The sequence below is a fragment of the Rana temporaria genome, chromosome 3 (assembly GCF_905171775.1).
Source record: "Rana temporaria chromosome 3, aRanTem1.1, whole genome shotgun sequence".
Classification (NCBI taxonomy): domain Eukaryota; kingdom Metazoa; phylum Chordata; class Amphibia; order Anura; family Ranidae; genus Rana; species Rana temporaria.
Genome location: NC_053491.1, coordinates 425,974,808 through 426,002,804, shown reverse-complemented (window position 1 = coordinate 426,002,804; position 27,997 = coordinate 425,974,808). Strand labels below are relative to the sequence as shown.

The 27,997-nt window shown below is 44.0% G+C and overlaps 1 protein-coding gene across 5 annotated transcripts in view; it reads left to right on the top strand.

The window, feature by feature from the left end:
* Positions 1-27,997, top strand: part of TACC1 (transforming acidic coiled-coil containing protein 1) — a 161,939-nt gene that overhangs the window by 64,309 nt on the left and 69,633 nt on the right. For all 5 annotated transcript variants that reach the window (XM_040346247.1, XM_040346243.1, XM_040346244.1 and 2 more), the window contains exon 2: positions 3,498-3,568. In XM_040346247.1, coding sequence (XP_040202181.1) covers positions 3,498-3,568 — 71 coding nt within the window. The remainder of the gene's footprint in view (positions 1-3,497; positions 3,569-27,997) is intronic.

The following is a 27,997-nucleotide window of genomic DNA, read 5'->3' as shown; positions in this document are numbered from 1 at the left end:
TGCTTTTAAAGCACTCTGCCTAACGCATAGATGTATCCATGGGAATGCTCCCCATTATCTATGTGAAAAAATAAAAACTCATAATCCCAATCGCGTTTTGCGATCCACCAACCAAAACCTGCTCCAAATCCCAAAAGCCAATTACAAGTCCAAAGGAGAAAGAAGATTTGCTGTCCAAGGTCCCAGACTATGGAACGCTTTACCAACCAACATTCGGTTGGAGGAAAACCACTTGGCATTCAGGAGAAAGATCAAAACTCATCTCTTCTGATACCAAAAGAGACAGGAACAACAAGCGCCCAGAGGCGATTTAGTTCGCATGTGCCGCGCTATACAAGTTCTTCATTCATTCAAGAGAGGAGCCTCTAATGCCGCGTACAGACAGTCGTTTTTTGTGATGAAAAAAAACGACGTTTTAAAAAACGTCATTTAAAATGATTGTGTGTGGGCAAAACGTTGTTTTATGTCTTCAAAAAAACGACCAAAAAAAAAATTCGAACATGCTTGAATTTTTTGTGTCGTTTTTCAAAACGTCGTTTTTTGTTTCACAGAAATTGACCGTGTGTAGCAAAAAACGACGTTTAAAACAACGTTTTTAAACCCGCGCATGCCCAGAAGCTAGTTATGAAGCGAGCTTCAATTGAAAAAAGTGGTGAAACGTAACCTCGCTTTGCTAGAGCATGGTGTGTAGGCAACTTCGTCTTTGAAAATGATGATAACGTTGTTTTATTTCATGATTTAAAACGTCGTTTTTTTTTTCATCACAAAAAACGACCGTCTGTACGCGGCATAAGTGTAGCAATACGGTTACATTTAATGAAGGTATAACATTTAGAAACGTATTGCTACACTTAGAGGCGCCTCTTTGATATACAAGTGATTTGGATTACAAGCATGTTTCTGGAACAAATTATGCCTGCAAATCAAGGTTTTACTGTAATAAAATATTTACAAAAATGTGAGGGGTGTACTGACTTTTGTGAGATAATGTATGATGTGCATTTTCATGCATTGGAAATGGGTATTGTCAAGCCTTGGGCAATGCCTGTTAAATTCTACCCATTCCAAATTTTAAATGCAAAAACGGATTGAAATGCATCTGCCTAATACTACAAAAAACACCCACCTCTATGCCCACACATAGATCTAAATGGGCCCTGAATGTAGCTTAATTGTTCTGTATGTAGCAGTAAATGTGATTGGCCTTCCCAGGCAGTAGTGTGGTTATTCTTTGTTTCAGCTTTCATGTGTGAGAGAAAATACATTTCGTGGTTTTGTTGCAATGTGTGCTTTGCCTTCACTCCCCATGATCTTTTGAAATCTAACACTACTTTATCTCTTTCAATAGATTCTTAAGAATAACATAACAATGATTAACCACGGGGACAGTAAAAGACCTTCTATCGCCCAAAAATAGTATAAAAAAAAAACCCCGCAAAAAAATAGCTTTTTCTGTTTAATTTACCCTGTATTTTGCAACATAGGTAGTTACAAGGGAATAGGTGCAGGTGCGCACATCACCCCCCAGTCTCTTAGATTTGACCAAACTGTATTATGAGCACTTACTGTACCTAAAATGTCCAACCGTTTTACAACCGAGTGACTTTTCGCCCGATGCATTGGCTAATGTAATTTTTCAAATTACAGTAAAACCTTGGATTGCGAGCATAATTCGTTCCAGAAACATGCTTGTAATCCAAAGCACTTGTATATCAAAGGGAATTTTCCCATAAGAAATAATGAAAACTCAAATGATTCTTTCCGCAACCATTTTTTCTGTAGGTCCTTCAGTTTATAGTCCATATAAAAAGATTATAGCAATGTGATAAGTTATATAACCATAAAATGTCCATCCACAAATGGAAGCCTCCACAAGGGGATTAGAAGCAAAATCCAGCAGGAGCTACAGAGTATAAAAGAGAAGAGAGGCGCCTCTAAGGCCCCTTTCACATTGGACCTGTAGCCGCGGTGGCGGTATATCGCCGCTAAAAATAGCGGCGCTATACCGCCGAGATTGCCGCGGGAATTGACCGCTAGCGGTGCAGTATTAACCCCTGCTAGCGGCCGATAAAGGGTTAATACCGCCCGCAATGCGCCTCTATAGAGGCGCATTGCGGGCGGTATTGCCGCGGTTTCCCATTGTTTTCAATGGGAAGGAGCGGTATACACACTGCTCCTCTCACCGCTCCAAAGATGCTGCTGACAGGAGATTTTTTTGTCTCCCGCCAGCGCATCGCCTCAGTGTGAAAGCCCTCTGGCTTTCACATTGAGGTAGCTGGTATAACAGCGCTATTTTTAGCGCTGTACCGCCTGAAAAACTCCTCAATGTGAAAGGGGCCTTAGTGTAGCAATATGGTTACATTTAATGAAGGTACAACATTTAGCAACTCTTATGGTTGATGATTAAAGTGGTTGTAAACCCAACCACACATCTTGCACCTAAAGGTAAGCCTAGATTAAGGCTTACCTGTAGATTCAAGAAATATCTCCTAAACCTGCACGGTGTAGGAGATATTTACTGTAATTACAGGCGCTGATGTCTACGGCGCATTTGCGCTGTAAACAACGGCGCTGGCGCACTGAAAGTGATGTTTTTTCTTAATGGTATAACCAGGGTTAATGCCGTATTTCAGCGCATTCGCGGGGACCTACTGGTAACGTCGCTCCGGCACTGCCAATCGCAGTGCCGGAGCGACGAAAACAGGAAGTATCTGGGAGGGGACATGGTGGCGGGGAACGAGGAGGACTTCGGGGGCTTCGATATCAGGTGAGTGCCACATAATGAGCTAGTATGCTAAGCATACTAACTCATTATGCCTTTCTCTTGCAGGTCCCCCCGTTTTACGGGGAAGGGGGTTTACTTCCTCTTTAAAAGAGGCACATCTAAGTATGCAGGCATCCGGGGTAAAGCGATCCACCTAGACTGTCATCCTCACCACCGGTTCTCACCGCAATCGGTCTGCAATCGTGACCGGGAAGACTACCCTGCAGTAGAGTGATCCGAAAGCTTTACCCTGCATACTTGGATGTGCCTGTTTTAATCATCAACCATGTGAGTTTCTAAATGTTGTACCTTCATTAAATGTAACAATATTGCTACACTTGGAGGCACCTCCTTTTCTATTTTATTCGCAGTTGTGACATGACGCTACTCATATATCAAGACATTGCTTGTATATCAAGTCAAAATGTATTAAAAATTGTTGCTTGTCTTTTCAAGACGCTCTCAAACCAAGTTACTCTCAAACCAAGGTTTTACTGTATGTTGAAATTCCGCTCCAGATGATGGTTATCAAGTAACTTTGATTTAATTGACATTATCAATACTGTGTATTGTTTTTATGGGGGGGCGCTATTTAGTTTTACACTTAAATTTCCTCCTAATTAGGCCCTAATTTGAACTGTTCACTAACTGATGTTTCTTATTAGACAAGAGGGCTTTATTTTTTAGGAACAATGAGAAGAATCTAACAAAACCGGTTTACTGTCTTCCACAGCTCCGACTCTGAGGGAAACTTTGACACGCCTGAAGCAGAAACTCCAATCTCCTCTCCAGTGAAGGAGCGAGGTAACCAGCACTGAGAATGTCTGTACCACATACAGTGTGTGGTAAAATCTTTATGAATGTGTCTCTCTCAGGTTGACTGCATCATACGGGAGGAGTTCATCCTTCCTCATAATTATAACAGAATCTTTTCCCTACTGCTTAGCCAGAGGGGTCTCTTGGTAAGTAGGATGAGAAGGTCAGCCCAGGCTGCCCTGAGACTACCAACATAGGTGTGCGCAGGGGGTGTGCCTGGGCACACCCTCATCCTGGGGTTGGCAACGTGTCAATGGTGAGCAGGTGACAGGTAAACCGCAATCCTTCCTTGCCAATCCTCAGAACCTGGACAGGAGAGGTGGTGGGGGTGGAATTTAGTGAAACCGATCTGTATTTTCCTCCTGCAGCATCTGAAGCTAGGCTTCTCCTCCTCTCCCTTTTGTCAACATTCAGCTCCCTCAGGAGGAAAATATAGGGGATCGGTACTAATATATGCCACCCCTCCTTTCCCTGTTCCTCTTCCTTTTGTTGCCCGGGTCCCCCATGTGCTCCCTTGCTCCCCTTTCCTCCCATTGTTTCAGGCTGGAGAGTGGGGAAGAGTCTGGTAAAAATGTCAAACGCATATGTGTTGGAGCTTTGGGGTGCACACCAGTGGTGTATTTAGGTTTTGTGCTGCCCTAGGCCTGACTAAACTCGTGCACCCCCTAATTTAAATATGACCCACCCCTTCATGTCAAGGCCACATCCGTTTCTGTTTAAGTCCCACCCTAGACCCGCCCCACTTTTCGAGTGGGGACACTAGTTCTGAGGGCCTAGGGGGGGGTGGGAAATGGATTACCTTAATTTGCAGGGATTTCCTCTCACTTCCTGTTTGGCTATGGGGCAGGAAGTGAAGGGAAATCTCTGCAATTGTACATGGATGGTAAATAATAAATGGCTTTATGGACTAATTTGCCTCTCAGCCCAATCCGGCCCAGAGGGCAGCCATCACAAATTTTGGGGCCCCTTACACAGCTTTAGGCAGGGTCCCCCTTGAGCAGAAAACCGGGGGGGAGGGGGTGCTGACGAAAAAAAAAAAAAACGTGTATTCTCTTCTCTCCTGACGCAAGATAAGCGGGGGGGGGGGGGGCCCACCGGGCCACTTACAGGTGTAATGCAAAAAAAAAAATGCCTGTTTCCCCCCCCCCCCCCCCCCTGATGGCAGCCCTGCCAGCCCATAAGACTGGCACTACACTAACAGTGTAGCAAAAGTCGGCGGGGACACTTTCCGTGCTGCCCTCCTGCAAAGTGCTACCCTAGGCCTGAGCCTTGTTGGCCTAGGCCAGGATACAGCACTGGTGCACACCCTAATGCAATAGGCTGTGCACACCTATGACTATCAATAAGCTGGTCATGGAGCTCAGGTGTTAGCTAGACAATAGGGTGTAATATGACTCTGAAAATATATTTTTGCTCTCCCGAATCTGTCCAATCAATCATTTTTCTTTAAAAGAATAGTCAGGCTGGGTTGAAAAATTGTGTCGTAGAAATGCGACTTCCCATGCCTGATAAAGGGGTCCTGCGAGGCTCCGAAACATTGTTGTAACAATGTGATTGGTGAAAAAAGTTTTGGACCCATTTTTTGGAGACGTGGTGTGGCGTGCTGGTGAAATTCCTCAGTCTCATTGCTGCTTGCTGCAATGATGTGATGTCATACATAATATAGTTCTACCCAGGGGGCCCTTTTGAGGGCTATACCTACCACTTTTGACCACATAAGAGGAGAGGCTCTGACATGCATGAGATACCCTAATACACCTAATTCACGTGCCTGTGTCTACATCATTTTTGTGTACTAAAGGTCTGTGTTGGAAGACCCTACAGTTGGATGTCTGAGGTGAAAAAAAGAGCAGTGTCAGTATAAACGCTGGGCTGAGGGAGCTGAAAGTTTATAAGATGTACAACTGAGAAAACATTGGGTAGATAGGGCAGGATGCAACGTGCAGACTGGTGTCCGATTAATTGGAGTCTACCTACAGTACCTTGAAAAAGTATTTATACCCCTTGAAATTTTCCACATTTTGTCATGTTATCCCAATAATTTACGTTTTTAGTTGTTTTATGTGATAGACCTTTCGCACAGGATTGTCCGTTTTGACTCACTCTGCTGGCTCAGCGGGGGGATCGATCCGCTAAGCAGGTGGATGACTGGTCCATCTTCGCTCACTGTGCCAAGAAGGACCTGTCAGAGTCCCACTCTTCTCTATGGGAAGATCGGATGAAAACGGACCACCTGTCCATTTTTTCATCTGATTCCATCCGATCCAACAGACGGATGGAAAATAGGACCTTCCTTCCGTCTGGATTTGGCAGAGAAGATCGGATAGCAGCAGACATGTCACCCCTAACATCCGCCGCTCCATAGAGGTGAATGGAGTGTGCGATCAGGTCCGCCTTAAAAAAACTGACAGGCGGAACTGATCGGAAAGCCTGTGTGAAAGGGGCCTTACTCTGATACCTCTAACTAAAATGTAGTGGAACCAATTGCCATAGAGTCCACCTGTGTGTAATTTAATCTCAGTATGAAGCTGTTCTGTGAAGCCCTCAGAGGTTTGTTGGATAACCTTAGTGAACAAACCGCATCTTTAAACATCTCACGGAGCACTGTTCAATCCATCATCCTAAAATGGAAAGAGTATGGAACAACTGCAAATCTACAAAGACATTGTCGTCCACCTAAACTGACAGGCCGGGCAAGGAGAGTATTAATCAGAGAAACAGCAGAGTAACTCTGGAGGAGCTGCAGAAATCCACAGCTCAGGTGGGGGAATCTCTCCACAGGACAACTATTAGTCGTACACTTCACAAATCTGGCCTTTATGGAAGAGTGGCAAGAAGAAAGGCATAAGAAGTCCCGTTTGCAGTTTGCGAGAAGCCATGTGGGGGACACGGCAAACGTGGAACAAGGTACTCTGGTCAAATGCAAGTTTTTTTATTTATTTTTTAACTTTTTGGCCTAAAAGCAAAACGCTAGGTGTTGTGGAAAAGTAACACTGCACATCACCCTGAACACACCATCCCCACCGTGAAACATGGTGGTGGCAGCATCATGTTGTGGGGATGCTTTTCTTCACCAGGGACAGGGAATTGAAATGCACACCACACTTTTCACTTTATTTTTTTATTGAAAACCAATTATCATTTTCCTTCTACTTCACAATTATGTGCCACTTTGTGTTGGTCTATCCCATAAAATCCCAATAAAATGCATTTACATTTTTCGTTGTAACATGATAAATTTGGAAAATTTCAAGGGGTATGAATACCTTTTTTTAAGGCTCTATATCAGGGGTGTCCAAACTTTTTTTCAAAGAGGGCCGGATTTGATGAAGTGAACATGCGTAAGGGCCGACCATTTTGCTGACATCCTTTGAACCATTAAAATGTGGTCCAAGTGTGTTTGCCCGAGCACTAATACATGGCCCAACAATAATTATCCTGCCTTTGTGGCTGTGTGGGGTGAAGAGATGAGCTTGGGCGTGTTATTTGGATATATTTATCAGCATATAACACACACCTTCACTTTAGGAGGGAAGTTTCAGGGAAAAAAAATGCAAATAAAGAACTGTGAAGCAAAATAAGGGTCATTGCCCATGAATGCAGCCTCGCCATTGCCCATGAATGCAGCCTCGCCATTGCCCATGAATGCAGCCTCGCCATTGCCATGAATGCAGCCTGATCGATGCCCATCTGCAGCCTCGGAGGGGGGGGGGGGGGCAGGACGAGTGCCAACAGATTACATACAGTAGAATCTCCTGTTTACACAGCAGCCTCTTTAATACAATGTCCCGCCTCCCATGATAGATATCACTGAGGATGGAGTACAGAAAAAGGGGTAACACATAGTGTGATAATTAAAGCGACTGCCAATCTGGACTGTACCAGTTATTGTAGAAATACAACTTCCTGAAGAAGAATCTTTAGAATCTGACACTTTTGGATGACTGACCCCTTGCTGTGCTCTTTGGTTCCTGCTACTGGCCCCTACATTACTGCAGGACACAGGAATGACATAAGGGCTGGGGCAATTGGTCTCCAAACTGTGGCCCTTTGCTTTCCTTTAGCCGGCCTTTGGGGCAATATTTCATCCTTTGACACCAAGCAAGGGGCACAATTCCTTCCAGTGACACCAAGTAAGGGGCACAATTCCTTCCAGTGACACCAAGCAAGGGGCACAATTCCTCCAAGGGGCACAATTCCTTCCAGTGACACCAAGCAAGGGGCATAATTCCTCCAAATGACACCAAGCAAGGGGCACAATTCCTTCCAGTGACAAGGCATCAGTCTTCCCATCCAATGACACCAATGATGAGGCACTATTCTTCTCACTGACACCAAAGATGGGGCGTTTGTGTACTCCCACCGATGCCAGGACATTTTCTACTTCCAATGGTCTTGAGGTCTGGACAGTAAACTGGCCCTTTTGTTTAGAAAGGTTGGAGACAGCTGGAAATTGGGCACCTGGCATTCCTGGAAGTGTGCCAGATGCTGAAGATTCCTCAGTCAGCTGTATCTCTGCAATACAGTGCAGATCGGGGTGGCTCAGTAGGCAAGTATGGACTCTCTTCTTTGAGGGGAGGATTTTGTTGTGCGTTTTTATTGTAGCAACAGAGACGCTTTAAATGCGTGCCAAGAAAGGGGGGAGTGGAGCACAGAGGAAGAGAGCAGAGAGGGAGGTGGTGTGTCCTTCCTGAGGGTGTAAGAAGCTTCCACCAACACAAGAGGAAATGCCCTTCTGTTGTATTACTATACAGAAATCTGAGGAATGCTGCAGGACTGGGAACCACCACAACTACAATGTAGGTTGACGTGTGGCCAGAAACAATGGCAGGGACACCATCTAAGACAGCGGTCATCAACCCTGTCCTCAGGGCCCACTAACAGGCCAGGTTTTATGTATTACCTTGGGGAGATGCAGACTGGAATACTGCAATCACTGAGCAGCAAATGATATCACCTGTGATGTATTTCAGTTATCTTGCAAACCTGGCCTGTTAGTGGGTCCTGAGGACAGGAGTTCATGACCACTGATCTAAGATCTAAAAAAACAGTGTTTTCCAATATTAAAGTGGTAGTATACTCTGTACTACCACTTTCACTTACAGGTAAGCCTATAATAAGGCTTACCTGTAAGTATAAATAATAGTATAAATAATATCTCCTAAACCTGTACAGTTTAGGAGATATTCCCCTCGCAGTGCGCCGCTGACTGCAGCGGCGCATGCGCAGCGGGGATCTTCGGCTAAGGGCAGTCGCCGGACCTTGCCGGACAGAAGTCTCCCCCGCTCCAGCCAATCACAGCGCTGGAGCGGCGATACCCGGAAGACACGCCGAGGAAAGATGACATCTCCCTCGGCGTGGACCAGGTAAGTTCCCCATACCTCGTTCCAAGGTAAGTATTTCATAATGAGCTAATATGCGGTGCATACTAGCTCATTATGGCTTTTGCTTTACAGGTATGAAAAAAAAAAAACACCAGCGGCTTTACTACCACTTTAAAATATCAGTTTTGGATGACCTGACCTTATAAAAGGCACAGAAGTGCTGTTGTGCTGTAAAATGATCTGGATTGTGTGCAATGATAGTCTCACTGTAGTCTATAGTGTAGTAGTAGTAGTAGTATTTTTATTATTATACAGGATTTATATAGCGCTAGGGCTGCAACTAACGATTTTTTTTTCATAATCGATTAGTTGGCCTATTTATTGTTTTGATTAATCAGTTAATAACCGTGAAAAAAAAGGTAATTTTGCTCCGATTTGCATTTTTACTTTTTTTTTTGGCCAATTTGTTGTTTGGCAGATTAAAAAACACAAATTGCCACAAAAACGCATTACATGAACTGTAGTGTGTTTCTGCAAAAAGCACCAAAAAAACAGAGGTGTGGCCCAGGCCTGAGATGTTTAGTAACATAATGGGGGTTAAAAAAATATAAAATTAGTACAAAAAGAGCAAATAATCGCTACTGTAAGGGGTTAAATTTTTTTCTGTGGGACAGTGAAAGTAATATTTACAGAAGCGATTTTCTCTTTTTGTACTATAAAGGGCTAATTTTCGTTTTTTTTTTTTTTTTAACCCCATTATGTTACTGCCCGATTTTAATCGATTAGTTTTCGATTAATCGATAAATTGTTTCAGCCCTATATAGCGCTAACAGTTTACGCAGCGCTTTACAATATAAATGGGAGACAATACAGTTACAATACAATAAAATACAAGAGGATTAAGAGGGCCCTGCTCAGAAGAGTTTACAATCTAATAGGGTGGGGCAGGTGGTACAAAAGGTTGTAACTGTGGGGAATGAGCTGATGGAAGTGGTAAAAGATTAGTCGGAGACGTGATGGGCTTCCCCGAAGAGATGAGTTTTCAGGGATTGCCTGAAGGTAGCGAGAGTAGGGGATATCCAGACAGGTTGAGGTGGAGAGTTCCAGAGGATGGGAGAGGCTCTGGAGAAATCCTGGAGACGAGCATGTGAGGAGGAGACGAGAGAGCTTGGCAGTAGGAGGTCTTGAGAAGAGCGGAGAGGACGGTTTGGGATATGTGTATGATGATGGCGGCCATGTCTTTGTAACATTTACACGGCTCATTCCTCCATATCGCATATTCTGCATCGTGTGACTGATTTGCTCATCGCTAGAATCTAAAAGATTTTATGCTTCCTGACAGCTTGTTTTGCTTGGTTTATGATTCAGATGTGCAGTATGTGGGCGAATGACTCACGGCATCTGAGGAATCCAAATATATCCCACAATCTGCAGAACCGCTCTGTGCCTGGCCCGAGTTCTTGTGTATAGATATGTTCTGAAGACACTTTAACTGCTTCTTATTTGTTGTGTTCTCCGTAGAACCGCTCACAATATTCCATGTTCTGATCTTCCTGACCCCATTATTGAAACAAAAAGAGCTGCTGAAAACATTCACAAATCTGCCTGTAAGACAATGAGCTGTTTGGCACTCGTACGTTCTTCCTGTGCAGCTCTCTGTTCTATTTTGGCTGCTGTGTTATACTGCAGGCTTGCAAGCGACAGGAATGTTTCTTCTGTTCGTTTACTCAACAGGAAGCCATCTGTGCGTAGGAAAATATTATTCCTTATGTTAACTTTTTCCATTTTTATATTGTGTATCCATATACATTACATAGAACTGGCTGGCAGTTTGTATTTTAAGTATATATTAATATAATTTTTATTTTTATCTACATTAAACCCAAAAACAAACTTTTTTTATTATATTGCGGCTTACCACTCCTCGTGATGGCTTTATCCGTTTTTCCTTTTTAGGCTTTTCTTCTATTTTCATCTGGCCAGAAAGTATGTTTTTCAAAAGCACAATCTCTCCAGCAGAATGTATCAGTTTACATGGATGAGACAAACCATTCAACGCTGGAAGGGGTGGTTAAAATGCTTCAGTTTTTATTTCTTCATGTAAAGGAAAAAAACTGTTTGCTGTAACCCATAAAGTGCGAGCTGGAATTTTGGAATTTGGCTTCAATTTGTTAATGCATCTAAATCTGATAATACATTCAACACCCCCCCCCCCCCCCCCCCAGACTGACAATTCTGCTGTCTGCTTATTCAGAGTTGAAGGGGTTGTAAAGGTACAATATTATCGTATTTATCGGCGTATAACGCACACTTTTTTCCCCTTAAAATCAGGGGAAAATCGTGGGTGTGCATTATACGCCGATCCTTGCTGTCTCAGAGCGCTGCCGACAAAGACCGAGTCGAGTGTACTGGGCACTCAGCTAGGCTCGGCTCCTCCCGCAGCCATGCAAGAGGAGCCGAGAGAAGCCGAACACACCAGAAATCCGGCTCTGCACAGCTCGACCGAGGCGACAAACTCAAACACACAACGCTGCAACCCCCGGCAGACGGACACCGGACAAGGCCGCCGATGGACACGATGCCGGGCAAGACAGCAGACGGACACCGACAAGGCTGGACGGACCCCGCGCAAGGCCGCAGACGGACGCCGGGCAAGACATTCAAAATGTAAGTTTTTTTTTTTTTTTTTTTTTTTTCCTTAAACTTCCCTTCTAAGCTTGGGGCGCGCGGTATACGCCGATAAATACGGTATTTTTTTTTTTCCTAAATAGCTTCCTTTTATCTTAGTGCAGTCCTCCTTCACTTACCTCATCCTTCTATTTTGCTTATGTCCTTATTTCTTCTGAGAAATCCTCACTTCCTGTTCTGTCTGTAACTCCACACAGTAATGCAAGGCTCACTAACACACGGCTCCTTTCTCTATCTGCAACGTAGAGAGCGTCCTGACTCTCCTGTAGTCCAAGGGAGGGGGCGAGCACGACACTCCACACCAGTGTGGAGTTACAGACAGAGACGTTGTATAGACGTTGTATACACTGCTTCTAAAGCGCACCTGCCCATTGAAATAAATGGGTAGCGCCGCCGAAGCTCCTGCAAATCGGGGCGCTTATAACTTTATTCGGCTGCTAGCGGGGGTTAAAAGCCCCCCACTTGTGGCCAAAAAGCACCTCTAAAACTATGGTAAAGCGCTGCTAAAAATAGCGGCACTTTACCACAGAGGCCCCCATGCGGTAAAGTGTGTTAGTGCCCTTAACCTCCCTGGCGGTATGATTATTTCAGATTTTAGGTGCTGAAAGCGGTACCATTATTTTGCATGGAAGTTTGGCGTTTTATATTGCAGGCCTGTAATTCTTAGAAATAACTCACTTAAATCTGTCCAAACAAGAGTCTAGTAGACATCCCGGGTATAATAAAATTTGAAACACAAAATCATAAATTATAATATAATAAATACATTTTAAATAATTATAACAAATAATATGATGGTAATAAAAATTATTACTTTAATTTTTTGATGACGAATTTCCCCACAAATCGCTATCGCACAATTCTGCAAGTGATTCTAATTTATTATCGCTGTTTTCTAGCTGCTCTAAAACCACTTTTGACATAAAGGGACACTTTTTGGTTGCTATGGACAATCTCCAGTTTCCAGGCAGAAAGAACAGTTTTTATTATATAAAAGTGCATGTAGGACACAGGCAGACAACTAGGGACAAGGGGGGGGGGGGTGTGTATTTTTTACATACAGTACTGTAATCTATAAGATTACAGTATACTGTATGTATTGTGTTTATTTACTTTTTTAAATTTGGCCCCGATCTCCGCCCCCGTGCGTCGTAACGTCGCAGGGAACGGAGCTCGGCGACACTCTGCACTGTGAATCGAACGAGAAGGACACCGCTCAATCACACAGCGGGGAGGCATCGCAGGATCCAGGGACAAGGTAAGTAACTCTGCCTGTGGACACTGCGAGGCGGTCCCGAGTCTGGCTCGGGGTTACCGCTTTTGGTCCTGAAATTCCACCCCCCCAAGCCAGACTCTGGATTACCGCTCAGGGGGTTAAAGTGGTTGTACAGGCAAAAGGTGTGTGTGTGTGTGTGTGTGTGTTTGTTGTTTTTTTTTTTTTTTTTTTTTACCTTATGCATTAAGGTAACAAAACTTGCAGTATGCAGCTACCCCCCCCCCCCTTGCCCCTAGCACTCCTAAAAATCTAATTTCAATCCAGCAATATGCATGAGAGCAGCTGCTCTCCTGGCTCTCTGCCTCCTCATTGGCTCTGGCTGCTGTCAATCGCAGCCAGATGGAGCAGGGAACAGGGCCAAGCACCATTCTGTGTGTCTTGTGGACACACAGAGCAGGGCTCGGGAGTGAGCATGCACTAGGGGGGAACTCGAGAAGAGGACGATCGGGGCTGCTCTGTGCAAAACCATTACACGCAGGCAAATATGACATGTTTGGCATTAAAACATTTTTTTACCTTTCTTGAATCACATTAAGGCAGCCCAGTCACTTTGAATGGACTGGTAATATATTGCAATGGGTGTTTTAAACCATCTGCACTGTTTAACCACTTGCTTACTGGGCACATAAACCCCCTTCGTTCCCAGGCGAAATTTCAGCTTCCGGCACTGCATCGCTTTAACTGACATTTGCGCGGTCGTGTGACGTGGCTCCCAAACAAAATTGACGTCCTTTTTCCCCCACAAATGGAGCTTTATTTTGGTGGTATTTGATCACCTCTGCGGTTTTTATTTTTTGCGCTATAAACAAAAAAAGAGCGATAATTTAAAAAATATATTTTTTTTTCTCAGTTAAGGCCGATACGTATTTTTCGACGTATTTTTGTAAAAAAAAATCGCAGTAAGCGACTGGTTTGCGCAAAAGTTATAGCGCCTACAAAATGGGGAACAGAATTATGATTTTCTTTTTCATTATTTTTTTTTTTTACTAGTAATGGCGGCGATCTGCGATTTTTATTGGGACTGCGATATTGCGGCGGACGTATTGGACACTTTCGACACAAATTTGGGACCATTCACATTTATACAGTAATCAGTGCTATAAAAATGCACTAATTACTGTATAAATGTGACTGGCAGGGAAGGGGTTAACACTAGGGGGTGAGGAAGGGGTTAAATGTGTAGCCTGGGTGTGTTCTAACTGTGTGGGGGGAGGGGGGTGACTGGGGGAGGTGACCGATGCTGTGTCCCTATGTACAAGAGACACAGATCGGTCTCCTCTCCTCTAACAGCACGTGGAGCTCTGTGTTTACACACAGAGCTCCACGTCCCTGCTGTCACCACCGATCGCGTGTACCCGGCGGACATCGCGGCCGCCAGGTACACGCATCGGCTCCCCAGCGATGCGGCGGCACAGTGGTTACCCGCCGCGCGCCCCCCAGTGGCGCGCGCGGGTAATGCATTTCAAATTATGTCCAAAGACGTCCAGTTGGCACCTGAGAACCGCGCTGTTGACGTCTTTTGTCAATAGCGCGGGTCTCAAGTGGTTTAAGCAGGTTGTGGTGCCCTGGCAAAGGCGTGTTTGGGTGCTACTGAAAATGAATGATGCGGCATTGCACTGCAGTCAGTTTTGTGTATTGCTGTACAATGCATAGTTTGCCACAAAGCACAGATTTGAATCTGGCTTAAAAGTATTTCCTGGCTGCTTTATTAGACTGACTGGCTCCTGAACTCTGTTTGCTCCCCCCCCCCCCTCCCTGAAATATAATTTCTTCCTATAACAGTAGCAGTAACCATGAGGTTGCGGTGTAATGTACTATTTAACTGCTTACTTTGGCAAGTATGTTGATCTCCATTTTATGAACTGGATCTTGTTTAGCTTTTGTATATGTGTGTCCTTAAAGTGCATACCAACCCGTACTGGAAATGAATGTCAAAAACCATCATCCTCTCTGGAGGGATTCCTGGCATTTTTCTACAGCCGCCTCTAGACATCTGACTCTTTAACCCCTTCACTACTAAACCTGGATAAATAATCATTAATATTGTTGAAGGCTTATGGTCACTGGAGCATAAATGGCACCGTTGCCCATATTTACCAGATTTTACTATTCACCTAAAGAAATCTATAGCAAATGCTCACTTATTATCTGCATTCAGAGCACTGGGCCTGAATTTTGAAAACTGGAACGTGAAGGTCTCGTCCATAAGAACATACAGGTTCTTGTTTTTAATAGAAATGCCGGTCTATAAGAACATACAAATTCTTGTTTCATAGAAGTCATGGCCAAAATGACATACAAGCAGAGGCGTTGCTAGGCGGGTGCGGGCCGCACCTGGGTGAAACCCGCCAGAGGGGTGACACCCATGGGTAGCAGCACGCACCTCTAACAGCGCCCGCTGCCCCCTGATTAGCTGTGCCTCAGCGGCTTCCTCCTCTGTTTACATCCACAGAGGAGGAGGAGGAGCCTGAGCTCGAGGGACAGACACACAGTGTGTGTAGCGCAGCGCTGTTCTGAGGTATGTAAGGGGGGGGCTCCTATACTGCTGGGGAGGTCTTTACTACTGAGGGGGAGGGGTCTATATAATGCTGGGGGGTCTGCACTAGGGGGGTGTCTACTGAGGGGGGTCTGCTGTAATGCTGGGGGGTGTCTGCACTGAGGGGCGGTGTCTGTACTGATGGGGGTGTCTGCACTTGGGTGGGGGGGTTGTACTGATGGGTGGTCTGCACTTGGGTGGGGGTGTCTGTACTAATGGGGGGTCTGCACTTGGGTGGTGGTGTCTGTAGTTAGTGGAGGGGGGTCTGTACTGCGGGAGGGGGGTCTGTACTGCCGGAGGGGGGTCTGTTGTTAGTGGGGGTCTGTACTGCCAGAGCGTGGTCTGTAGTTAGTGGGGGTCTGTACTGCCGGAGGGGGGTCTGTAGTTGGTGGAGGGGGTCTGTAGTTAGTGGGGGTCTGTACTGCCGGAGGGGGGTCTGTAGTTTGTGGAGGGGGTCTGTAGTTAGTGGGGGTCTGTACTGCCGGAGGGGGGTCTGTAGTTAGTGGAGGGGGTCTGTAGTTAGTGGGGGTCTGTACTGCCGGAGGGGGGTCTGTAGTTAGTGGAGGGGGTCTGTAGTTAGTGGGGGTCTGTACTGCCGGAGGGGGGTCTGTAGTTGGTGGAGGGGGTCTGTAGTTAGTGGGGGTCTGTACTCCCGGAGGGGGGTCTGTAGTTAGTGGAGGGGGTCTGTAGTTAGTGGGGGTCTGTACTGCCGGAGGGGGGTCTGTAGTTAGTGGGGGTCTGTACTGCGGGAGGGGGGTCTGTAGTTGGTGGAGGGGGTCTGTAGTTAGTGGGGGTCTGTACTGCCGGAGGGGGGTCTGTAGTTGGTGGAGGGGGTCTGTAGTTAGTGGGGGTCTGTACTGCCGGAGGGGGGTCTGTAGTTGGTGGAGGGGGTCTGTAGTTAGTGGGGGTCTGTACTGCCGGAGGGGGGTCTGTAGTTAGTGGAGGGGGTCTGTACTGCGGGGGTATCTACAGTTAGTGGAGGGGGGGTCTGACTATAGTTGGGGGGTGACACAATTTTTTTTTTTTTGTACCGGGTGACACCAACCCTAGTGACGCCACTGCATACAAGAACTTGGTTCAAAAAGGCGCTGGTCCATAAGAACAACAAGTTCTTGTTTCATTGACACATCTGTCCATATTGACATACAAGTTCTTGTTTCATTTGAAATATGATAGCTGGATGCTGAGTGTTGTAGTACCAGTTTCCTTGCTCTTGTTTCCACCCCACAGAGCTCACATTCTGCCTGGTCTATTATGGGAAACTAAAATAAAAACTTTCGAAAACCTGATTTATTGATCCCCAGGTGTATCTTATTTTTGGTTCACATGGCTGTTGTGCGGGAGTTTCTGGGTGATTTGAGGTCAGAAGACGGTCTCACAAAGGAAATCTGAACAATGTAGGCAGTGTCTCACTCCATGACCTAAATACAAAACCTTCCAAGGAAGGAGGGGTCGGGGAAATCCTCACCGAGGGAGACAAAGGCTTAAGGCCCAGCATGATGTGTCGCCCCACACATCCCAAATGAGATTTCTGCTTCTTCAACTTCAAATGATTCTTCAACTCTAAGGGACATTGAATGATATCCGTATGCTTCAAAAATGATCCATACACATCCCCTACCTAATAGCCCTGCAATCTATTTTTCATTATATTGTCTCTTACTTTTTTTTTTTTGCCTCCTTGTAAAGCCCTCTGTGATCCTCCATATTTCCCTCTCCCTTTTTTTTCTATTAGGAATAAGCAGTGTATGTTGTGGTCATGTGCGTTGCTCTACTCGCCCAAAAATCTCATAGCCCCTAGTCCTTCTCATGAGCGAGCAAGACTGGGTGAGAAGGTGACTACATTCCTAAATACAGTGGGACCATAGAGAACAAACTAAAGGCGTTGTAAAGGTTCGGTTTTTATTTTCTAAATAAGTTCCTTTTAACCACTTAAGGACCGCCTAACGCCGATATACGTCGGCAGAATGTCACGGCTGGGCACAGGTACGTTGCCATTTAAGTGTCCAGCCGTTGGTCGCGTGCACGGCGGCACGCTCACGACCCTTCCGAAGCTCCGCACCCGCAGACCCGATCGGCGACGGTGTCCTGCTATCGGGTCACAGGAGAGAGAGAAAATAACCGCTTAGTAGTCTTCAAAGAACCTCCTCACTGGAACCAAACCATGGGTGCCGGCAATGCAATAGTGATGCAAAAATACGAAGGAAACTTGGACAGCCGCACTCCAAAAATGTTCTTTTAATTAAAATCGATCACAAAATAAACATGCCACAGCAAAAAAATTGGAACAAAAGCTAACGTTTCGCACTGTAGCTTCAGTGTTTAGTTATAGGTATGACTAAGCACTGAAGCTACAGTGCGAAACGTTGACTTTTTGTTCCAATTTTTTTGCCGTGGCATGTTTATTTTGTGATCGATTTTAATTAAAAGAACATTTTTGGAGTGCGGCTGTCCAAGTTTCCTTCATATTTTTGTATCGGGTCACAGGAGCTGAAGAACGGGGAGAGGTGAGTGTAAACACACCTTCTCCGTTCTTCTCTGTGGCTTGTCACTGATCGTCTGTTCCCTGTTATAGGGAACGATGATCAGTGAAGTCACACATCCAGCCACACCCCCTAAAGTAAGAATCACTCACTTAGGGCACACTTAACCCCTTAGCACCCCCCTAGTAGTTAACCCCTTCACTGCCATTGTCATTTTCACAGTAATCGGTAAATTTTTATAGCACTTTTATAGCACTTTTCGCTGTGAAAATGACAATGGTCCCAAAAATGTGTCAAAAGTATCTGCTGTGTCCGCCATAATGTCGCAGTCACAAAAAGAATCGCTGATCGCCGCCATTACTAGTAAAAAAAAAAAAATATTAATAGAAATGCCATAAAACTACCCCCTATTTTGCTTGTTTGCTTATTGCTAATTTTTTTTTTTTTATTTTTTTTTTTACCAAAAATATGTAGAAGAATACGTATCGGCCTAAACTGAGGGGGGGAATTTTTTTTTTTTTTAATATATATTTTTTGGGGTTATTTATCATAGCTCTATTTTGGTTTATAGCGCAAAAAAATAAAAACCGCAGAGGTGATCAAATGCCACCAAAAAAAAGCTCTATTTGTGGGAAAAAAAGGACACCAATTTTGTTTGGGAGCCACCTTGCATGCCTGCGCAATTGTCCGTTAAAACGACGCAGTGCCGAATCGCAAAAGGGGGCCAGGTCCTTTTCCTGCATAATGGTCCGGGTCTTATGTGGTTAAAGTGGAGATTCCATCAAAAAAACTATTTTGCTTTAAACTGTAGCTTACAACTAAAAAAGAAAATATGTTTTTTTTTTTTTTTTTACTCATCTGGAAATGCCTGTTGCTATGCGGTCCCATGAAATCTACCTTTGAATCCACCTAGGATTCTGACATCATCTCCCTCTAATGCTCCTGGGAAATGTGTCATCATTTCCCAGGATGCAGTGCGCTGTCCAATTATCACTCCCCATCCAAGACTTCCAGGAAGTAAGTGCCTGTAGGCTTCACAATGCCCACAAGCAAAATGACAACAGTGTAGATATAGTTTTATAAACTATCTTTTTTGAATATCTATGCGAATCGGCGGCAGATTGTAAATTAGTAAGTGACCAGATTTATATTATAAAAACGCAGGATGAAAGGACATACATTTAAAAAATGCTAATTGTGGTTGGAACTCCGCTTTAAGCTAGTGCATTGTTGGTTCACTTACTTTTTCCTTTAAAATTTTTTTTTTTTTCTTTGTCTGAATTTCTCACTTCCTGTTCCTCCTCAGTAAGCTTGCCCCCATCATCCGAGCCGTTCTGGCTGGGGGTTAGTCGGCATGCTCACCCCCTCCCTTGGGACTACATCCCCAAGGAGAGACGCTGTGAACACACGACTTAGTACCTGGTAGAGAGACCCTTGTTGGCAAGCACAGAGATGAGACATTTCTTGTAGTAACCAGGTTTGGATGCATCTCGGGAGGGATTTTGGTACACTCTTCTTTTTTAGATCTTCTCTAAATCCTTAAGGTTTCAACTTTCTTGGCTGTCGCTTGCCAACTCGAAGTTTGTTACCTCCATACATTTTCTATAGGATTAAGGTCTGGAAACTGACTAGGCCACTCCATGACCTTAATGTGCTTCTTCTTAAACCACTCCTTTGTTGCCTTGGAGGTATGTTTTGGGTCATTGTCATGCTGGAAGACCCATCCATGACCCATCTTTAGTGTTCTGGATGAGGGAAGAAGGTTTTCATTCAAGATTTTACAATACACGGCTCCTCAATGTGGCAAAGTTGGCCTGTAACTTCAGCAGAGAAACAGCCCTATAGCATGATGTTTCCACCTATGTGCTTGATTGTAGGGTGTTCTTGGGGTTATAGTCGGCATTTTATTTATTTTTTCCTCCGAATACGGCGAGTTAGGTTAATGCCAAAGAGCTCAATTTTGATTCAGAGAAGGACTGGGAGAAAGTTCTGTGGTAAGATGAGACCACATGGGAAATCTTTTGTCTATGGGACAGGAAGTGAAGGGAAATCCTCTCCAATGGGAAACAAATGGCAAAAACACAATAAAAAACAACCTGACCAAGGGTTATAATCCTCTCTCACTTTATCCAAAATGGGGGGAAATAAAGGTTTGCCTGTAGTTTAGCAAAGTAATTAATACATGTTTCTTTACTTTACAAGCACTGGAGCAGCTACAGGGAATATAATTACACAGGCATGAGAATTGGAGGACGGGGAGCAGATCGGCTCTCACACAGACTACGGAAATGATGGGTAGAGAGGGGGAGACACTGAGGAAAGAGCTAGATGACAGAAGCACATAAACTGACCACGCTATCGGTGACCAGCAGCCATGATAAACGTAGTCAGTTTATCATGGTCCGCCGGATCCGCTGATTGACTCCCCCTCTGTCCAATCGGTGTACGATCGTGTCTCCGGCGCGTGCACGCCACCCAGTGGCCACTGCACGAAATGACGTACAGGTACGTAATTTTGCGCAATAGAGCTGAACTGCCGCAGTATATGTACGTTAGGCGGTCGGCAAGTGGTTAAAGTATTAGCTGGAGTATGGCTTCAGTTTATTAATGTATTTCAATGTGCTAGTCCATCTAACACACTCCCTCCCCCCCCAAACTGACAATGCCGCTTTTTAAAGGTGTTCCTTCGTCCAGAGTGTAGGCACGCTAATACAGGAGGTGTTTTACTGACCAAATCAGCAGCTAAAAACAGAGGGGGGAAAAAAAGCATAAAAGATAAAACAAATACAATCACCACATTTACGGTTTAGTAAGTTGCAATATACTGTATGCTTTTTTTTTTTTTGGGGGGGGGGGGGTTAATACTCCTTTTTAAAAGTGGAGTACAAGGCCTTACAGAGAGAGGGTTAATTGCACATGGCAGCCATTGGGTTTTTCTTCCATTTTCCTGTAATGCCCTTGAAACAAGAGAGAATCTGGTTAATGTTAATTCAAACACGATAACGCCTGCTGACCTAATTTTTTCTGGCTCTTTTGGATGAAGCAAATGATTATAATGTCACTTGAAATTGTTACCACAATGGACATGAGCCGCGGCCGTACTTCTCCCTATAATAATGCGGCACGTCTCTGTGTGTCACATTAATCACTGGCTTGTGAAAACTGGAGCAGAAGTGAAGCAGTTTAGCGCATCTTCCAATCGGGTTTCATGTTCCTGGCTGAGCTGTGCAGTAGCTTTCAATGGATTCAGCTTTTCCTTTTTTCCTTTTTTTTTTCTTCTGGGCTTCATAATGTAGATCTTGTGTATTGCGGAGAAAGCCTTGTCTTTGTAGAATGTACACGGGTCATTCCTCTGTAACGTGCATTTAGTACCCCATGACAAATTGTTTTGCATATTGCCCATGAGACGGTCAGAATATTCTTTTTATTCTCCCAGGTCACTATAGAACCATCTTGCTCAACCTTTTTACCCATGAGGAACCTTTTAAATAATTTTCAGGTCTTGGGGAACCCCTACTAAAACCATTTCATTGGGGGGGAGGGGAGAGATTCCCCTTGCGGTAGTGTTTCGTTGGCAAACCGAAAAACCTTACAGTGGTGGTTAGAATGACACCCTTACAGACAGCTAAAATGATCATTGGTGCCATGTAGCTAACTTTGCCAAGTGGTGTTGGCCCTGGAACTGTGCAGACACCATTGGACGTGAGGACAATCTACCACAGCTCAAGGATACCCTAGCAACCTCTGGAGGAACCCTAGGGTTCCACATAACCCTTGTTGAGAATGGCTGATATAGAAGAAGGAAAAAGGATAGTTCTAGGTAACCCCAAGCAGTTTAGACATTTTGTAGCCAGTTTGAGTTGTGTTGTGGAACTTTAATCCGACAATGAAGTCCTTCTAGATCATGTCAGGCTGGCCACTTTTTGCTGGTATGTTTAATGTAAAACATTAAAAACAAGTGCCTATTCTGTTTAAAATCCAGTAATATGTTGTCTCTCCCTTCTCTGCATGCTCAGTTGCTCTCTATTCTCTGCACTGTGCCTAAAATCAGAGCCACTAGAGGCCGAACAGCTGACCGCTTTAAGATTTACTGTTGCTGAAGGGGGAAGTAAGCAACAGGAATGGCAGACTGTGCAGGGGGAACACAGATTACGGAGGGAGAAAGGAAAATCAGGAGAGGTGACAGGGAAAACTCTACTGCCAGGGAGACACAAGTTAGGCAAGCCACAGATAATGTAGTAGTAGTAGTAATAATAATAATAATTATTTTATTTTTTACCTGCAACCACATGTTGTGGAAAAGATAATTTGCTTGGTTCCCTCATGAACACAAACAGTGTTTCACGGTGCTATTTTGTTCTGCTGGCAGAACATAATGATTATTGATTACTGTTGCCTGCCAGCAGTAATCGCATGCAAAACTAATTCCACAGGTTGGTTGTACTGAAGTCAATCGATGGATTGACTTCATTACAACCAGCCTGTACATGGATGAATCGGATCTCAGCCGGTCCCTGCTGAAACAAGATTTGATCCCTCTATGGCTGGCTTTAAACTTATAAAGCTAGTGTCTTATTTTATTTCCCAGATATTCTTTCATTCACCCTCATCTCAGCCTGTGAACTTCAACACAGTAAGTTTGTCAGCCTTCTTCTCTAGCTAAGCCAGGACATACAATCAGGTCTGGAATTGTACATTTTTTTTTTTTTTAAGAAAGTGATGTATAGTTTTTGAGATCAAAGAGAGTTTCCAAAAAGATAGTGGCTGCTCTAGACTTCAATAAAATGGTGGCCATGTTTAGGGAGAATTGCCATGCATACATGTGGGTAAAGCACCAGGAATTTTACATCTCGGCCCACAGGAACTGCTAAGCTTGTCCTTCAAATCATTATTTTGTTAGTAGCAACAGTACAAGGCTATATGTGAGTTACTGTAGACTGTAACAAAAAACAGAATGACCATGAAAAACCGCGCCAAGTGTTTTGTTTCATGGAAAACTGATTTATGGAATGTGTGAAATTATTGTTGAAGGGTTTGAAAAGTTAAAATATGACTAGTGCCCCAAATGTTAAGACAAATTACCGTATTTATCGGCTTAAAATTGTGGGTGCGTGTTATACGCCGATCCCTGCTGTCTCTGTGGAGTGATTGCCGCTGAATTACATAGAGCCACAATCTCCTTCCTGTGTACCCGGCGCTCCATCACACACAGCCACGCCTCCTGGCCCCGCATTGGACCACTGTACTGTCTATCATATGAGCAGGGTCAGGAGGCGTGGCTGTGAGTGACGGAGCACTTGGTACCAGGGGTGTATTTAGGTTTTGTGCTGCCCTAGGCCTGACTAAACTCGTGCACCTCCTAATTTAAATATGACCCACCCCTTCCTGTCAAGGCCAAACCCCTTGCGGTTTAAGACCCACCCTGAAATTTTCAAGTGGGGACACTAGTTCTGATGGCCTGGGGGGGGGGGGGGAATGGATTCCCTTAATTTGCATAGATTTCCTGTTTGGCTATGGGACAGGAAGTGAAGGGAAATCTCTGCAATGGGGCAGGGATGGTAAAAAATTAGAAGCGACGCCCCCCCCCCCCCCCACACAGTTGCAGAATGCCAACCGCCCACATACTGGAAGCAGTGCGGCCGATTTATGGGGGCGCTAAACTAATTTGCCTAACAGTGTAGTGCAAGCCGGCGGGGACACTGTCTGTGCTGCCCCCCTGCAAAGTGCTGCCCTAGGCCTGGGCCAGGCTACAGCATTGCTGGGTACACAGTAAGGAGATGGCGGCTCTATGTAATTCAGCGGCGCTCGCTTCTCCTCTTCTCTCGGAGACGGCAGGGATAATTTGACACTGATGGCAAAGGTGAGACTGCAGATGGGCACTGAACAGGCTGCATTTTGGTAAATTTAGGGGCTGCAGATGGGCACAGATTAGGCTGCATTGATGCACACTGACCATTATTTTGCTTCAAAGTGGTTCATTTAAAAAAATAAATAAAAAATTCCTGAAACTTCCCTCTTATAGGGTGCGTGTTATACGCCGATTAAATATGGTATCTCAAACTGTAACATGTTGCATTTTTATCTTTATGTGAAAAGCAGAGGGCTAAAATCCGATGCAACATTTAACATTACCTCCAAGGGACCTTATATAATAATTTTTAAAGGGTATGATGTTTTTAAGGGCACTTTCTGCATAGCAATTTGAGTATTTGATGTAGGAGACTAGTGATGGACGCGTTCACTTACAGATAGGCGGATACAAATGTTTCTAATCGGCTTTGTATAAAATGGGTTTGTTTGTAAGTCTACATACTCTTCAAGCTGAAGCTGAACTCCGAGAATGAGAGAAATCTACCCTTGCAGTGGCGCTCTGGCACTTCAAGGGTTAAAATCTTGCTTAGTCTATTGGTGCAGGTATAAAGTGTATTGCCCTATCCCTTGTTCTGGCAGGTTCTACCGCTGTCCTTAAGCGCCGGTCTGTATGTAGGCTGTGGTTGGTCTTTCTGTGTCGTCATGTACAGTGCTATTAGACCTGCATAGAGGATGCTGCAGTGAACCGGTCACATTGATTGGAGAAGCCTGTCTGAGCAAGGAAAAGGGTGATGCACCTTATCTCTGCCCCTACTTGATTAACAGAAAATTCAACCGTTGCAGGTAACCCCACTGCAATGGCAGATTTTGTCAATTTTAGAGTACAGCTTTAGGGCCTTGTTCATATCGTTTGGGAAGGGGTCCTAACACCAGAACAAGGCATTCTAATTTGCCTTCTGTACTTTGGCTTCAGTTTAAACCAGGGGTCTCCAAATGTTCCAAACAAAGGGCAACTTCACTGTCCTTTTAGCCTTTGAGAGAGCAAGGCTGTGGCCAGTGGAAGAAAGAAATGCCCCAGCATCAGCGGGGGTAAACATTTCCTTAAAGTGGAGTTCCACCCATAAATATAACATTACATCAGTAGTTTTAAAAAAATGTCATTAGTCCTTTACGAAAATGTTTTTTTTTTTTAGATGCCTTCAAAGTGTTGTTGCTAGGCAGAATAGTTAATCTTCCCACTTCCTGCACCTAGGTGCTTAAGCTTCCTAACCTACACCGCACAGTCTCCTGGGAATGTAGTGGGTGTAACTTTCCAGGAGTCTGTGCACTCCCCAGTCTCAAAGAATCATGTGACTTGGACAGCACAGGTGCTGAAACCTGATCTGACACTGAGCATGTGCAAGGCTGAAATCCAGGAAGTCATACAGTCTGGCTTCATGATGCCCACACTTAAGATGGCCCCAGTGAATTTCTATTTTATAAAGTGTCTAAATGCTGTAACAACCTAACAAAACGGACCTTAGTTTACAGACTAACTTTACTAGAATACATTAAGCTTGTGTATTACAGGGGTATTTATATTTCAAAAGTGAAATTGTGGCCGGAACTCCGCTTTAAGTTTAGTGGTACGTTGAAGTAAAACAAATACATAGCACCTGTGATCAGTAGGGGGAGGAATAGTACCCCATTGTTGATTTCAGTGGAAAGAAAAGTGCCCCATCGTTGGTGTCTGTGGGACTGTAGCCGAGCGTTGCCGATCATAGCGGCTCATGCGGGGTATGCATGCTACAGTATAGGAACTATGCTTCAGTGTTGGTGTCAATGGGAGCAATAGTGCCTCATATCAGAGTGAAGAATGGTGCTCCAAGGGCTAGAGAAAAAAAAGAAGAAATTGGGACTTAGAGTGAGGCAAGCTGGCATACAGATGATGAAACAATGTAGTAAAATTGCATATTTATTATTTGTAGATGACACAATTAAACATGTGTAGTATGGTTGATCCGCGCTATCCCCAAAAACATGTAATAGTGCAGCAAAGTGCAAAAGATTTCACCATGTGAAAAAAATATATATTAATACTTGTCCCCACAGAGACAATATTCCAAGTATGACAAAAGAAGGTGCTGCAATTATTTAAATTAGCTTGAATAGTAAACTAGAATAAATATAATAAAGTGAAAATAATGCTCAACCTAAAAAATCGCATTAGAAGGTGAGTATAAATGTGTATATAAATATATAACTCCTAAGAAAAAAATGATGGAAAAAGGTGACTAGTGCAAACACAAATATATAGAAATTGCCGCCCATATTCAACAATATGAGCTTGAGTGGTGAAAACAATATATATGAGAATTGCCGCACACTTTCAGCAATATAATCTTAAATGGTCATTTTGGAGTCCAAAAAGCCAAAAAACAAAAGCTACAAAGATTCGATTGAACACAGGAGCAGAGGTACAAATCTTCAGCTTATGCTTCCATCAGGTAAAGATAGATAAATTGGACGCTTACCGATATAGGTGGATCTCTGCTACGGAGATCAAATGGGCTCAGCATATAAGGGTTAAATCACCAGGCTCCGGACATGAGGGTTGATCCACAGCAGAAATCCTACACTTAGCGGTCTTTTTCGCCTCTACAGGGAATACCAAATAATCTCAGGATCAGCTGGATCTTTCTCCCAGGAAACACACTATCTCCTCCACGGACAGTGATGGGTAAAGACGTTCAGAGGGCAGGTTTAGGCATATTAAAAATGAGAAAAAGAGGAAAATTCATGGTGCAGTAAATCAAAAAAGATACCCTTTATTAAAATACCGGGTTGCTGACATCCCAAAAAATAAAAAATAAAAAATACCAGCCGCGGCTCACGCCAAACCAGCTGGAGTGTGATGACGTCAGAGTCCTTGGCTCCACCCGACACTGCGTTTCTCCATACAAGGCGTCCACTGGGAAAGGCACTGGGAAATTTAAACATGGCACATTACAGAAATAAAAATGTTGATAATATGAGCTGATATACATTTCTTGGCATCAGACTGAAATACATAATTGCAAATAGTACAAAGTTGCATGTATAAAATTATGATGTGACCACATGATACTGTATCCAAAGATGAAAATATATATATATATGAGAGATATCTCTCCACACACGTTCAAAATGGTGCTGAGGGCCGGATAAAGGCAACCAAAGGGCTGCAGTTTGGAGGCCACTGGTTTGCACTGACAAAGTATAGAACATGTTGCATTTTTATGCACCACTTTCTAATGTGCTGCACTGTAAAAAGACAGAAAAAATTAGCTCTGCAATATGTTATAATCGTACAATGTAGGCAGTGCAACGTTTACACTGCACACGTGTTATAAGCACAAAAACGCAGCTGATTGAAGACCAAAAAACTGCACTTATTAGTGCCAAACATGTCAGGGGTGACCCGTGCTGCTATTCATTAAGAGCCAGTTCACACCATTGTTACAACTCGCATTGGTGTGCTAAGGTGCCATTTGTTCTGCTATGGTAAATACTTCATGAACAATTCATTCAAAGGAATAGGTTGATTTAACACCACGCACGTTAATACACAATACAACACACATCTGAGTGGACTAGCATGGAGTGCATAGGCCCTCACAAGAAAAAATTGAAATAAAAAAAACTTGTGTGAGTTTTTATTACATTCTGTGTCCCCGCTAGAGAGATTCACGTTCTTTATTTGTCCTAAAGATCAATGTCACTGGGATTGAAAGAGGGGAAAATCCAAAATGTTGTGACCAGAACAGTAATAAAGGATAATTATTCCAAAAGGGAGTTTCTAACATATCAACTTTGAAAAAGTAAGAGCTCTTTGAAATGTAGAGTGTATATAACAGATTTTTTCCAACAAAATCCGTATTGTATAATTTAATCATTACTTTTATGGTTTGGATAGATATATATATTCATGGTAGGAAAAAGGTCAACAAAAATGTTGCTGGTCTTATTACAAATAGGTATGAGCTTCGTATTTGAGTCGAACTCATGTTCGACTCGAACATCGTATGTTCGATCGTTTGTTGAATTACAAACGCTTTGGGCCGTTCGCGCCAAATTCGAGTTGCGTTTCACGCCCCATAATTCACTGTGGCATTGCTGGCTGATGATTGGCCAAGCATGCACTATGACCCGCATGCTTGGCCAATCACAGCTTGCAAAAAACGGAGAGCATTTTAAGTAGGTAGATGGAGCAGGCAGGCTAGTCAGTTAAAGTTACAGTGTGTAGAGCAGGGGTGGCAAACTCAAATTCATCGGGGGCTG